Source organism: Dromaius novaehollandiae, chromosome 14, assembly GCF_036370855.1.
Source record: "Dromaius novaehollandiae isolate bDroNov1 chromosome 14, bDroNov1.hap1, whole genome shotgun sequence".
Lineage (NCBI taxonomy): Eukaryota > Metazoa > Chordata > Aves > Casuariiformes > Dromaiidae > Dromaius > Dromaius novaehollandiae.
Window position 1 is genome coordinate 19,519,870 of NC_088111.1, and position 13,275 is coordinate 19,533,144.

General features: G+C 43.4%; 1 protein-coding gene and 1 long non-coding RNA gene across 4 annotated transcripts in view; one reads left to right on the top strand and one right to left on the bottom strand.

The window, feature by feature from the left end:
• Positions 1 to 13,275, bottom strand: part of GSG1L (GSG1 like) — an 80,951-nt gene that overhangs the window by 5,664 nt on the left and 62,012 nt on the right. For 2 of the 3 annotated variants that reach the window (XM_026107760.2, XM_026107757.2), the window contains one exon: positions 11,182 to 11,249. In XM_026107760.2, coding sequence (XP_025963545.1) covers positions 11,182 to 11,249 — 68 coding nt within the window. The other variant, XM_026107758.2, reaches the window with a different exon arrangement.
• LOC112987733 (uncharacterized) lies at positions 3,511 to 11,236 on the top strand. Its single transcript, XR_003260364.2, has 5 exons — positions 3,511 to 3,651; positions 4,260 to 4,485; positions 5,269 to 5,486; positions 9,631 to 9,691; positions 9,815 to 11,236. It is a non-coding gene; the product is annotated as an uncharacterized LOC112987733 (long non-coding RNA).

Sequence of the window (13,275 nt, forward strand, 5' to 3'; positions counted from 1 at the left end):
CTCACAGACTTCTCCTATTGCTGCCTTACTCAGACTCCAGTCATGTCAGTTTTCATAGTAATGGTGCTCACTTCTTCATTGCTGTTGTGCTGACCTTCCTCTGCTCTTGTTGCTGCTCCTCACTTCTGTTTTCCTCTGACCCAACTCTCTTGTTTCAATGGAGGCTTGAGACTGGCTAGCTAGAAAGCAGCTTTGCAGAGCAAACAGGAGTCAGCAGCGTGCCCTTGCAGCAGAGAAGACCAACCACATCCTGCGCTGTATAAGCAAGAGTGCAGCTGCCTAGGTGAGGTAAGGCATTCATCTCTGTTTGGAATTTGTGAGGCTGCATTTGGGGTACTGTGTCTAGTTTTGGGCTTTCCAGGTCAAGAAAGACACTGATGTACTGGAGCAAGTCCAGGGGGGAGTCACCAAGATCACTGGGGACTGGAGCACATAACATACAAGGAAAGGCTGACACAGCTGTGGTTCATCCTGGGAGAAGAGAAGACAAAGGGGAGATCTTGCTGTCTACAGCTAACGGGAGAGTGTAGAGAGGATGGAGCCAGACTCTTCTCAGGGGTGCACAGGGACAGGATAAGAGGCAACAGATCCAAGATGGGGGACACAAATTTCCAACTAAGGAAATGGTTTTCACCACGAGGATGGTCAAACACTGGAACAGGTTTTGCAATATCCATCCTTGGAGATACTCAGAATTCAACTGAACAAGGAACTGAGATGCTTCATCTAATGGACATGCTTTGAGCAGTGGGTTGGACCTCCAGAGGTCCTTTCCACCCTTACATTGTTCTGTGATTCAGTGATTCTACCAAAATCACCCAGGAGCAAGGCAATAGTGTCCCCCATGAAAATGCCCACTTTTTTCTCCCACAATTGCCCTTTCTCCCTTCCCTTTTCTCTCCTCTCACTCCCGTCTTGCCATCCTTCTCTTCCATTCCACCAGCCTCTCTGGGCTGTCCCCTTCCTTACTGACATTACATTGCAAGAGACACTTTCAAAAACAAAAAGCTTTTCGAAGGGAGGGAGTTGTTACTTGCAGCCCTCTGGCCTAGACTAATTGCTCCCCCTTCTTCACAAAAGTCAAAATCAATAGCTCAGGCCTTTGAAAAAGTGGGCTGTGGGAGCAAAGATAACCTGGAGCTGGGCATCTTTGGCTGCTGTTCCTCCTTTGGATTTTGAGTTGCTGTTTCTCAGTCTCTCTTGAAAATGAGGAATGCTGTATTGGTGCATGTTTGGTCATGACATGTATGCGTTCACAACAGGTGAATGTGGCACAGGTTGAAGATGATCTTCATATCTCACCAGAGTGACTCAGAAACCTGGTAAACTTGTTAAGGATCTAGAGCAAGAGTTTCTGGCTGAAGGACTGCATCCCCTCTCCCCAGAGATTCGGCAGATGCAGAGTGAGTTGTCTGTGGCCTCATGGGCTGCTCTGGGACCCAGAGGAAGAGTGCAACAGGATGATCATCTGGTACAGGGAACGCGCATCAAAATCACTGGTTTATGTAAAACAGAGCTGAATCTCAGGCATTCCTTAATTCTCCCTACAAAACCCCACATTCAATAAGTGCTTTTTGCTGCGGAAAGGTGGAGAAAGTTTATTCTGACAGGAGCAGTACTGCTTTGAAGACAACTAAGTACACATTTGTCCTCAAATATCCTGCAGCTTAAAATGATCTAAACATTAAGTGAGCAACAGTCCTTATCTACATTCTGGAAGAAATACAATATAGCCAGTAACTGAAAGGCTATTTGAGTGCATATACAATCTGAAATGCTTCACTTTGCATCTTTAGCAGTGTTGTATAACATAACTCCAGCAGTGTGTAACATAACTCCAAAATGAGCTGTAGGAGATAGCACCTTTATGGAAAGATGCTGTTTAAAAGATTGAGAAAAAATCATTTACATTACTGATCTTAAAATGTCTACAAGAAACTTCACCAATTCACCTGCCCACCAGAGGAAAGAAAAAGTAATCTAAACTATTTTTTTTTGCTTTGTTTTGCTTTTACACTTTTTATTTTTCACTGGCCCCAGTGCTAAACATGGAATTCAATTTACATTTGTCATCATGTCTGCCTCAGAAATGCAGGAATTGGTTGATTAAGAAGAAATCTGGAGTTTGTTAAAGCAAAATGTCAGTCTGGATTTAAACAGAGGAAAATGAGAGCAGAACTGAGACCTTTAATTTTGGAATTTTGTAGTGGGCAAGGGCTTACCTGAAGACAGGATCAAAATTCCCATTGGCTTCAATAAAGCAAGGCTGGGTCTTAGATCTGTAACCTTACTGCTTCATCAGAGGGGATTTTTTTTCCTCTGGTTTTACGTAATGAATCACTATGAACTGAATAAATTACAGGAAAAATTACAGGAAGAATTGCAAAACCTGGAGTTGAAATCAATGCTGACATGAAATAGAAAGGTGATTGCAGCTGTCATGTACCTCCTCAAGGAGAATCCTTGACTCAACTTTGAGCAATACTTCAAATGCGTCAAGTCCTTGTTGTCTGCCTTCTTCCAGCCCTGTGCTGCTCAGCATATAAAGCATGTTCCCTGCTGTCAGAGTGACCTTGTCTGCCGTCTGTGCCTCGCCCTCTCCTGCTGAGCTTGTGCAGACTTTTCGTAGCAGTGATTTTGGAGATATACAAAAGTTGCCTGCAAACCCAGCACCACCACCTTTCTGTGGCTCTTGCAACCAAGCAAACACAGTGGGTTTTCTTTCTTCTGAATCATTTCTACTGTATTTAAAATCTACAGATCTTCTGATTATCTTGTTCAAGCAGAAAAAAGAACAACATGCCTTACAGTGAAGCACAGAGGGGCTCGTTGCATAAATCCTACTGTAGACAGGCAGGGGTGGGAGGATGGTAGAGGAGCTGTGGGATGGATGCAAGAGAAATTCCTGTGGGGTGACAGTGAGGAGAAAAGGATTTTTTTCAAGGCCTACTCCCTGTCAGATGACCCTCCTAAAGTGCCCACACTGTCAAAACAGTGACTCTCCTATTTTCCGAAAAGTGAATTTATTTTCAATATACCTTGAATTTTCTAAGAGAAAAGTTAATGTCCTGGACCCTGGATTGATCTGCCTCAAATAACAGGCAATGCTTTTAGCCACAGACAGCATACAGGATGATAGTCAGTATGCTGTTTCCTGCTCTACTCTTGCCCCTTTTGGGCTATCCCTTTCTCCTCTTCAGCTTTGTCACCACATTCTTCCCTCGTATGTCACATTTCTCCTGCCTCTCCCTTTCCCCTTGTTCTACAACCATCATCTGTACCTCTGTCATCTGCCCTGCAGGTCCCAAGCACACTGATCTAAGCAGCAGGCACATCATATTGATGCCTAGTGGTGGGAAAGGATTGGAGGAGAGGGTGGAAGCGGCATGGACATACAGATGTCAGAAATCAGGTACAATTGCTGTCTGGAGTCTAATAGCAGCGAGCATTTCTTGGTAACAAACAAATGCATAACAACAAAGTCCTAATGTGAAACTTCTTCTATCATCTCTGCACAGTAGCTCTGCATAACCAGAATACCTGTGCACTGATATCTTCCAGCCCTGCACATCTGAAAGAGAAAGTCAAGACCTGCAAGGTCAAAAAAGACAGCAAATAGGCTATTAAGAATGTTTAGAGATTTGTGATAAGGTAAGTTTGGCATGAATGAAACATGACTGGGAATATTGGTGTGTAAGGACCAGCTCTGTATGTTTGAATAGGAAGCAACACATGGAAGCCAGTTCTGGGGGAACAGAGAATGCCAGGTTATAGCTAGAGCTCTTTGATGCTCCTAACTCAAACGTGTTTAAACCCTGTTAAAGAAGTATTACATTTTAGTCATGAGCATCACATTGTTTCATATAGAATTATCAAAACTGACTATTGCATTACCCAGAGTAAGACTCCTCTGGAATCAGTTTCTGGTGAGATTTATGTTTTGAGGCCACTTTTTTGAAACTGATAGCTTAATCATATTGATTTTTCTGGCAGAAGTTATCTACAGAAGTCACTGACACATTTCACCAAAAACTGGTCAAATTTTTAAGGAAATTTTGTAGAGGTTTAGAAATGATAGTTTAATGTAGGATTAATTTTAACTAATTACCTTAGTGATATTGAAACTGCATTTCATCATAGACTGCTTCACGTTGCGACGCCTCTCCAGAATTTTACAGCATGCAGGTACTGTTTGTATCTTGTATGGGACAAGGATGTGAGGGTCCAGACTACAGCCTGCTTTTTTTGGAATTAACCAGGCTCTTCAAACCAGACCACTAAGATAAGTTTCAGCACCAAGGCTCTTGATAGCACATTGTGGGCTCTCTCTAGACGTAGCCAGTTCTCCCTAGCAGAGGAACCTGAGATCCCATCCTGGTCCTGGCTTGGCAAAAGGCCCTTAGTGCTCTCTGCACTCTGGCCTGACCTCTGCTCCTCTGCTGTTCTCAGTCCTGTTATCTTCTCTCTTCCAAAATGACTCATCTGGTGAGTACTTGCTGTCTTCTATCATTTCTTAGCATTTTTCTTTTTTTCTCCTATTGAAAGGTTATAGTATTTTGCTCTACAATGGCACTCCCTAAAACTCCATGTCTTTCAGTAAGGACCAGATGCTATGTTATGTCCTTATGGAAGGACAAAAAAAAGAATGGTATCTGAGGATGAGTGAATATTGTCTACACGCTGTATGGTAAAGTTAGAATAGCCTTGGAGCATTTCTAAGCGAGGCCAGCTGGCAAGGCCTCCAAGAAACAAAATGCCAGTTGAAATAAGCAGTAAGAAACAGCTTCTGATTACACGTCCCAGTGTCCGGCTGGGGCAGGACAGCCTCTGTGTGAAGAGTTTAAATATGATACTCTGCTCGCATTGCCTCTGCTAGAGCAAAGCAGGTGGTGAGTTTGTTGAGCAATGCAGAGGACGCTCTCCCTTCTGAAGTGCTGTGCCCTCTTTGACAAAAGCAGACCCCCGAATAATCAAAGGGACATTGTCACCTTTGTGACTGATCTGACTCAGCATGGCATTTCCCCTGTCCTGTTCCTGCCATTAACAGGCCATGAGCCTGTTGCAACGCTGTCTGCTCCAAACGGAGAGGCCTTGTCTCCTGCTGCTTGCCAATGCCACAAGACAAATGCATAGTAATTAGTACTAATATTAATAAGTCATGTGAGTAATAAACATTCATACTAATGTTCTCTGCATATTTTGTGGCTTGAATGTCTGCCTTTGGATTTTGTACTTTCTTGTTCACATCCCTTTCATTTGATACCACAGAAGCAATCGTCAAGTTGGCACATGTGAAAAAACTCAGCACCAACATTGCCAGCAAACTTTTACGTGCAGACGGTAGAGAAGTTGCAAAGCCAGCTGGCAGAATGGCATGTGGAGATGGATGTTTTTTCCACATGCAGAACCTGGCTCCAAACTATGGTTCAGAGACCCAAACTCCAGGATAGTCCCCTTCCTAAGGCTAAAGAAAAGGATGTAGGAAGGTGAGTCTGAAGCTATAGCATGTACCTTTTGTGGCCTTGAACATGTCATTTCTCACTGCTGCCTGCTTGTCTTCCTGTCAGTAGAAATTATAGCAGTTACCTACCTCACAGGGGTGCAAGCCTCATCACTGATGCTTTTGCTGCAGCTCTGCATGGTATTTCTTAGGCAGATAATATAATGAGCCTGTTTGCATATTTGCAACTAATTGGCATACAACCAAAAAGATGGGCTGGGGGGAGGGGAGCAGGCCTGGTGCTGGAGAAAGAAAGCAGCTTTGGTTTGGCAGAAGACTGGCATTTATCCTTAGTAGGAAATGCCATTGGCTATCTACCTGGGCCAAGCAGGGAGGCAGATGCTGGTGGTCCCAGTGCAGTTGTTGTCTGCCTGCAGCAGGCAGTTCTTGGCTTTTTTGTGAGTGTGCTCATGAAAGCTGAGCTGGGTGCACAGCTCTGGAACTGCAGCTGAGCCTTTCCCAACTCTTTCTGCATTCTGGATGCTCTGTATTTCCTGGGGAGAAATGGCTTTGAATCTACACTGTGCTGAGTCGCTACACTTGCCAGCGACGCAGCTGAAGAGCTCAAACCCATTGATCAGTCTTATAGCACCAGCCCCTGTGAACAGCTTTTGAGAATGTGGCCCCAGTGCGGACAATCCTACAACGATAAAAAAAGTGCTGGGCATCAGGAAGTTTTCAAACAAGATTAGGATAACTGTTATGTGCTGTCTCCTCTCGCTTAGTGGTGCTGCACAGTTACAGTGATGAGGAGGCTGTGAGAGCTGTTTGGTGAGTTTCTGATGTGCCTGTGCTGCCCTGCCCCTAACAGGCTCTCAGAACACAGCTCTGCACTACGGTGTTCACTGGCCCGTGTCACAGGCAGTCTGTGCAAAGTCACTTGTGGGTCTGGCTCAGAATGCAGATTATTGTCTCAGCCTCCATCCTGCAGCTTTTGCCAGAGAGGGTGCACAGCCCATTTGGTGCCCTGCGTTGAAAGTGTTTGGCCATATCACTGAAGGAACAGCTATGCCTGACAAAGGACAAGGGTGCTACCATTGCCACCTTGCAGTCCAGGCAGTAAAACCCAAGGCTCATGGTGTAACATCCAGGAGTTTCAAGAGCTATTCTCTGTGATGTCCAGAACAGACAAAATGACATTTGTCTGCTCTGTCTGTAGTCACCCAACTACAATCTCACAGGGTCGGAAAGAGGCAACAAGAACTGTAATTCCTAATAATGTTCCCAGATAACCAGTTAATGCAACAGTGTGCAAAGCACAACTTTGTGCTTTGTCTGGCCTTTTTCTGAGCAGCAATCTGTGGTTTCAGGCCAGAAAGTAAAAATTGAGATGATTTTGTACTCAAAAGCCTAACAGTGAGATGGGATTGTGGATGCTGGGCAGTATAATTTGTTTTCATTGTCACATTTTGAGCATTTGCAGTTTGGGTATTGAGACAAAAATAGCGGGAGTGTTTGAAGCTACAAAGGCAGTCGAGGAGAGTCCTTTGGTCAGATACAGGCATGTTAAGACCTGATGTAGTAGAAGAATTGTTCCAGGAAGCAGACTTTTCATCTAAAGTTTGTGAGCATTTGTGCCATCATGAGCAGCAGTAACTAACTTTTTTTCCTCCCTAAAAGGCATGAATAATAAAGATTCTAAAGTGGAAGATGCATTCATAAGTAAGCTCTGAATGTGGAGCAGAACTTCACTCGCATCACTTTCTTAAACTTGATCAGATATAGTCACAGTAGGTAGCCAATGTGAAGCTGAAACTCATGTGATATTGAGCAATGGCTGCTATTCTTTAACATGGCCTTCCTGTTGCTCTACTCTTGTTTCCCAAATGAAAAAGCTTTTTTTTTCTCCTCTCCTCAGGGAAACTGTGGTGTCCCCGGGTGATTCCCTGGGTTGCTGTTTAACAAACCATTTCAACTGACATACATCCGTATTACTTTTCAAAAGGATGGTCCTGGCCTGCCCTCCCTTCTTCTGTTTTGTCTCCCAGAGGTACTTGCACAGCCAATAGTGCTCCCCATTGGTATGAATGAAGTGTGTATGGAAATGTGTTTGTGTAAATACCAGAAGAAACAACAGAACTAAAGGAATGGTCAGTGCTGATAACTAAGAACACAGTTTACAGCAATAAAACCATCAAGGCCAGAAGGCCCATGCTCTGATAAGGTCAGGACTACTAGAGCTGATGCAAGCAAGGAGGTGAAAATTCAAGGCCAGAAGAAGAAAAGACCATTCTGTTGAGCAATCAATTGGCTTAAACAAATTGCAAAACCACAAGTTTAACTTAAGAAATGACTTCTGTACTGTGCACGAGACTACTAGCCCTTTGGGTCAGGGGCTTTTTTGGATAAGGTACTTCATGGCTGTGTTATCTCAGTGCAGTGACCTGAAATAGCTACTCTTGTCCTCTGCACCACATCAGTGTCACTGTTTGGCAGTGCCCTGACAATTGTGCTGCCGTCATTCTGTGCAGGGAGGTGCAGTACAACGGACTATCGACATTCACCCTTCTAACACCTTCACAACAAGGTCACTTCCTTTGCTTGTTGGTCTTAGTTAGGCGCTTCCCAAGCATGTGCTGTTTACCTTCAGGCTTAAAGTCAGAGTGAGAAGATGGATATAGAAATATGATCTTCAAAACAATATTAGGCAGCAGGAATAACACAAAATGCAAATTGCTGTACTTTAGCTTCTCAGATATGCTTGCTCCACTGGTGCTTAGGGTCAGTTTCAATCACAAGGAGATGGGCTAAGTTATGAAATATAGTTTCTTAGATATTGTACAAGGGTAAATGCTGACTACAGATCTTCCACAGGATTACACTGACTTCCAAAGTTTATCCACTTTTCACTAGCAGAGGATCTAGCAAAGAGACTGTTAATTACAGTCTAACAGTGAAGAATGTAAAAATGCTGAAAAAAATGCTAATAAAAGCACAGGCTTAGGTTGGGTGAGGAGACCTGAAGATGGCATATTTGAAGTCTTATATATGCTGCTACTCTTTCCCATGGTTTTCTTGTCATTTGCTACCAGCTACTGCCAGAGGCAGAATCCCGGGCTAAATGGACTTTTGGTCTGACTCAACTCAGCCGCTTTCATGTTCCTTAATATTTTGTATAAGCTAGGTTAGACTTCTGCCACCATGTATTAGCTCTAGTAAATCCAGTTATTAGATGCTAACTCTTTGAATCAGGGCTATGAATCCACCCTCAAAGCGGGGACTGCAACACACTTTGGTCTCTTGCAAAGATTAAACCAACCTTCCTAGTGGGATGACTGGCCAGGTCTGAATACCTATGAAAAGTTTGACTTTTGGCCTGTGAACTGAACCTGTGCTCCAGTGGCTTGTGTTTTTCTGTAAAGCAATGACTTTTCCTAAGTGGATGGTCTTCAGTCTTTTGGAAAGTCACTGTAGTTTGTCACTGGAAGTGTGGATGATCAGTCATCAGTCTGCCTCCAGTCTTCCTTATGTGGAGCAACTGGTGGGGGGGAAGTTCTCATATCATTGTAGGTTCTTGAATTTGCTTGTAATATTTCAGTTCTTGTCTTCAGTTTGACATAGAGATATTAACTGTCTGACTGGTTATGAACCTTGTTACAGAGTTAAAGAATGATCAGTTACTGATAATCACACCTTTGGATTAATTCACTTCCTAAATTGATTTATCATGAGGTTTGTTAACTGGTCCAGGGAAATAGCTCCATATAACAGGTCTTCCACTCTGTGAGGCCCCAGAATTAAGGTTAATCTTACTTCTGCCCTTGGATTTAGGACAAAAGTGGGAGGGCTCTTATATAGCTTTTGGCATGATTTTGACTGTATTGTTAAGAAAAAGCAGAATGAAGGTTCTGTAGGTGTTTTATGTGGTGACTGGGTAAACCTGCTGCCAGTCAAAATGAAGGAATGACTCCACAGTTCATTCCAAGGTATCACTCAGAAAAAGGGAACTGGAATATTTTAGGGAAACTTCTTGAGTATGTGAGAGCAGGATAAAAGAAAAGGATCTTTTAATGATTGGGGGATGTCCTTGGGTTTGCATCTACTCCTATAATAGCAGGGTGTGATAGCAGTCAGAAATTCTTTATTTCACCTAGATTTCACATCTATCACTCTTTTCTTCCCCCTCACAGATCATGCTGTATTCTCTGTGTCTGTAACTTTTTAGCCAAAGCACTGAAATAGTCTTTACAGGTAAGAACACAGCATCATCTTGAAGTCTAATTAGCTGAAAGTACACATTTTGTCTAACGCTTGCATTAAATCATTAAGTGATAGCAGCAATGGGGAAATGTAATTTTTCTTGTTTGCTTTCAGGTGTAATTGATTGTAATTCAACTTGAACACACTGAATGAAGTGCACTAGGTGATTTGGATACCTGTCTTCTCACTCGCAGTTTGCTTTTACAGAGCTGCCAGCACAGCTCTGGAGGTAAGCTGCGTGTCCTTTACGTCAAAGTGCTGCAGTGGAGCTGGGGGTAGGACCAATAGAACCTTCGTTCTATTCCTTGAAAAACCTCACAAACGTCAAGAATTGTTATTTTTTCTTTGAAACAAAGACCTTCAGACAGCCTTCATGATGAAATAAGTCCGTTAAAGCACTAGCCAATAGCCTGGTATGTTGGGAATTTTCTTGGGAAATAGTGACTCAGATCAATTTCCTATTAAAAGAAATTTTCTGCCTGTGAAAATGAAGGATGTGGATCTGCTTGTGGAAAGGCCTCTAACTGACATGACATTTCAAAGAGCAGGAGCTTCAGCTGAGCTGGTGCCAAACCAAGCTTGAGAGCAATGCTAGTACTATCATACTTGTGGGAAGATGACCTGCAGGGACATGGGGCTGGAGAGCTATTTCAGCAGGTCTGATGAGAAATTAGGTGCTTCAGTTGTGAGGACTGTGGACCTGACACTTCCATGAGTATGTAGCTGAGATGTGCATCTCAGCAAGAGAGAGGGGCAGCGAAATGCTATGAGGTTTCCACATTTTAGTGCAGAGTCAGTCTTAGAGCTCTGCCAAGCAGGTCACTTTCCCAACTCTCCCTTCCACTAAATGAGGAATCACTTGCTTTCTTTGCAAGGAAATTAATGCATAAAACTGCACACACCTTTCCTGGAGAGTGAAGGAAAAGTATAGTATTCACAGTGGGTCAGGAGCCGTGCTCCAAAATTGTTCCATACATAAAATCACCGACTCCCATAGCCTAGAGTAAGAATTTTTGCAAATGCTGAATAAAAACATAGCAATTTTCTGAGTAAGAATTAATAGAAGCACAAGAAATGACATTAATTATATTAATCTTATTGTCTACCAATAGCTGCTTTCAATCATTTTATATTCAATAGCATGCATCATCATGAACTGGTGATGGATAGAGAAGAAAAAAGGTAGTGATACTGAAAGTTATACAGTTATAAATTAGAGCATATTTTTAAACTATTGTGAAGTCATAGCTTCTTGAGATAACATAAAATTATAGGATGTGTGCACATCCTAAATTGAATCCTGGAGAATTTTGTACTGTTCATGTGCTAGTGGATTATTGTTTGGGTAACACTGCCTGGGGAAAGTACAAAACTATTTTCACAAGTTCCTGCTCCAAACACTATTCTTAACCCCAAGGAACCAGTATGGGGACAGCACAAGCCATTGTGTATTGGACATATTCAGAGCCATGGTCACTTACTATTTGGGGAGCAGCTATGGAGGCACTGTAACCTCAGGTCCCCAGCCTCAGCCCTCTCTTCCTCAGTCCTGGAAAAGAGAATATAGAAGTAGCACTTTTAACAGAAACAAATGCTGCTCCCAAATGTACAGAAATGGAAGGGTGAAAATCAATAAGAGTACAACATACCTGGGCTCCTCCATCTATAGCCAGCCAGGCCCATTATGGTGATCGTAATGGTCTCAGGAAGGACTTGGTTCCACTGGCTTTGCCCCTCTCAGGGGAAAGCTTATGTAAAGAGGCCATGGGGAATAGAAATGAGGGGCTCAGGGCTGCGTCTCTCCCATTCTTTCATTCTTCATGATGAATCTAAGCGTCGGGGACTAACAGCATTGTACAGTACGTGTGTGTTGGAAGTGGGTATGTTGCTAGTGCTACACCATTTAAATGCCAGTCCGTGTAATTTTCCAGAAGGAACAGCTCTGCAGATAAACCTTCCTGTGTTGCAGAATAAAGTACAGAATAAATCCAAGGCAGAATGTTACTCTCATCCGTGTGTGCTAATGAAAGGTGAATAACCAGATTTGAAATTCTTATTGATGTCCATATGAAAAAATACGGACTCTGTAAATTGGAGGTACTGCAGCTCAACAGCTTAAAACCTGTTCAAATATCTATGTGACCAAGGTGGACATCAGAGCAAAAGGTTGATATGTCTTTGGAAAATATTGGCTATGATCTGCACATCATTTTATATGAGTACAATAAAGTTAGAGGAAAAAATGTAAGATTAAGGTACCTTAGAGAAATGTTGTTGGGTCAGGAATTGTTCTGATTTATCATCTCTGCTATAACTTTGATCCTGATGTCTGTTTCCACCTGCTCCCGGCATTACAAAACTGCATTTTCAAGCCCTGAAGAGACATTTTGTCTGCACTGGTGTCAATGGAAGTTTGAACTCAGCTCACAGTAGAATTTCACCAGTAGCATCTGCCTGATGTTGAACTGGTTTTGCAGATCAGAGCAAGTGCTCAGTCACCAAGACCAATGCGGGGAAATCAGCTGCAGTGCCACAGGGGATGTTGGTGGGCAACTGCAGGTCGGCGAACACTGTGTTATGGATGGGTTAACTGTGGAAGGCTGAACCTTTGAGGTTTACTTGCCGAATTTGTATGTTGGATTAACAGTGCCTCGTAAGTGAGATTTGCTTTACAGGGAACAGAAGGCTGGATATCAGGCTGGAGACAAGGCTATGCAATCCCTAGGATTCCCTCTGCCACAGGTGCCAGGGTGGGCTGACCTCCTTCCCCCTCTCTGCAGAGGCTACAGTTCCAATGGCACTCAACTCCTCTGGCCTCCTCCAGCCTGTCCAGGCCTGGATGCATTTCCAAAAGCTGCTGCTCCTCCTCTTGTCAGCAGCAAAATATAGGTGGCTAATTCAGGTTGTTTCGCATCACTGCAATAACTTTTCATTCCTTGCCCAGGCAGTGAGTAGCTCCTCTCCACCCAGGGCTCACCTGAATTGTATTTTCACCCTTTCAGGGACCCCTATGCCTGACCCTAGGCTCCAGTTCTCCCATACTCTCATCCCAAGCCTCTATGTTCCATTGCTCCAGATTCTTCCCCCTGTCGCTACAATCCTCCTTGTTCCAGAAGCTGTGACAATTGCCCCAAAGCCTCCTTCTGCCCTCTAACATCTTCTGCCCTTCCTCTGGCATACTGGAGAAGGAAAGAGGAAGGTTTCCTTTCTCTATCTGAAATCTAAGTCCATTAGAGTTCTGGGAGCAGGGAAAGAAGGTGGGGAGTGGCTGAAAGAGGTTTTTTGAGTATATAAAAAAGCAAAAGAAGAAACTGAGGACAAGCTTAGGTAAGGCATTCAGCACGAATAGCCTAGATGCACTATCCCCTGCCTGAGCTGATGTGGTACTGTCACTGTAGCCAGCTGGTCTAAATACCAAGTGCAGTTCTTATATTACAAGTGTGCCCTAATTATAGCACAGCAATAGGTTGGGCAAAGCTGCTAAAATTGCTGCATCTACTATTGATTTCCATCTTGCCTTCCTTTCACTACTTCTTTTTGAACCCCCAAACTAGGCATTTGCACATAAGCGAGAA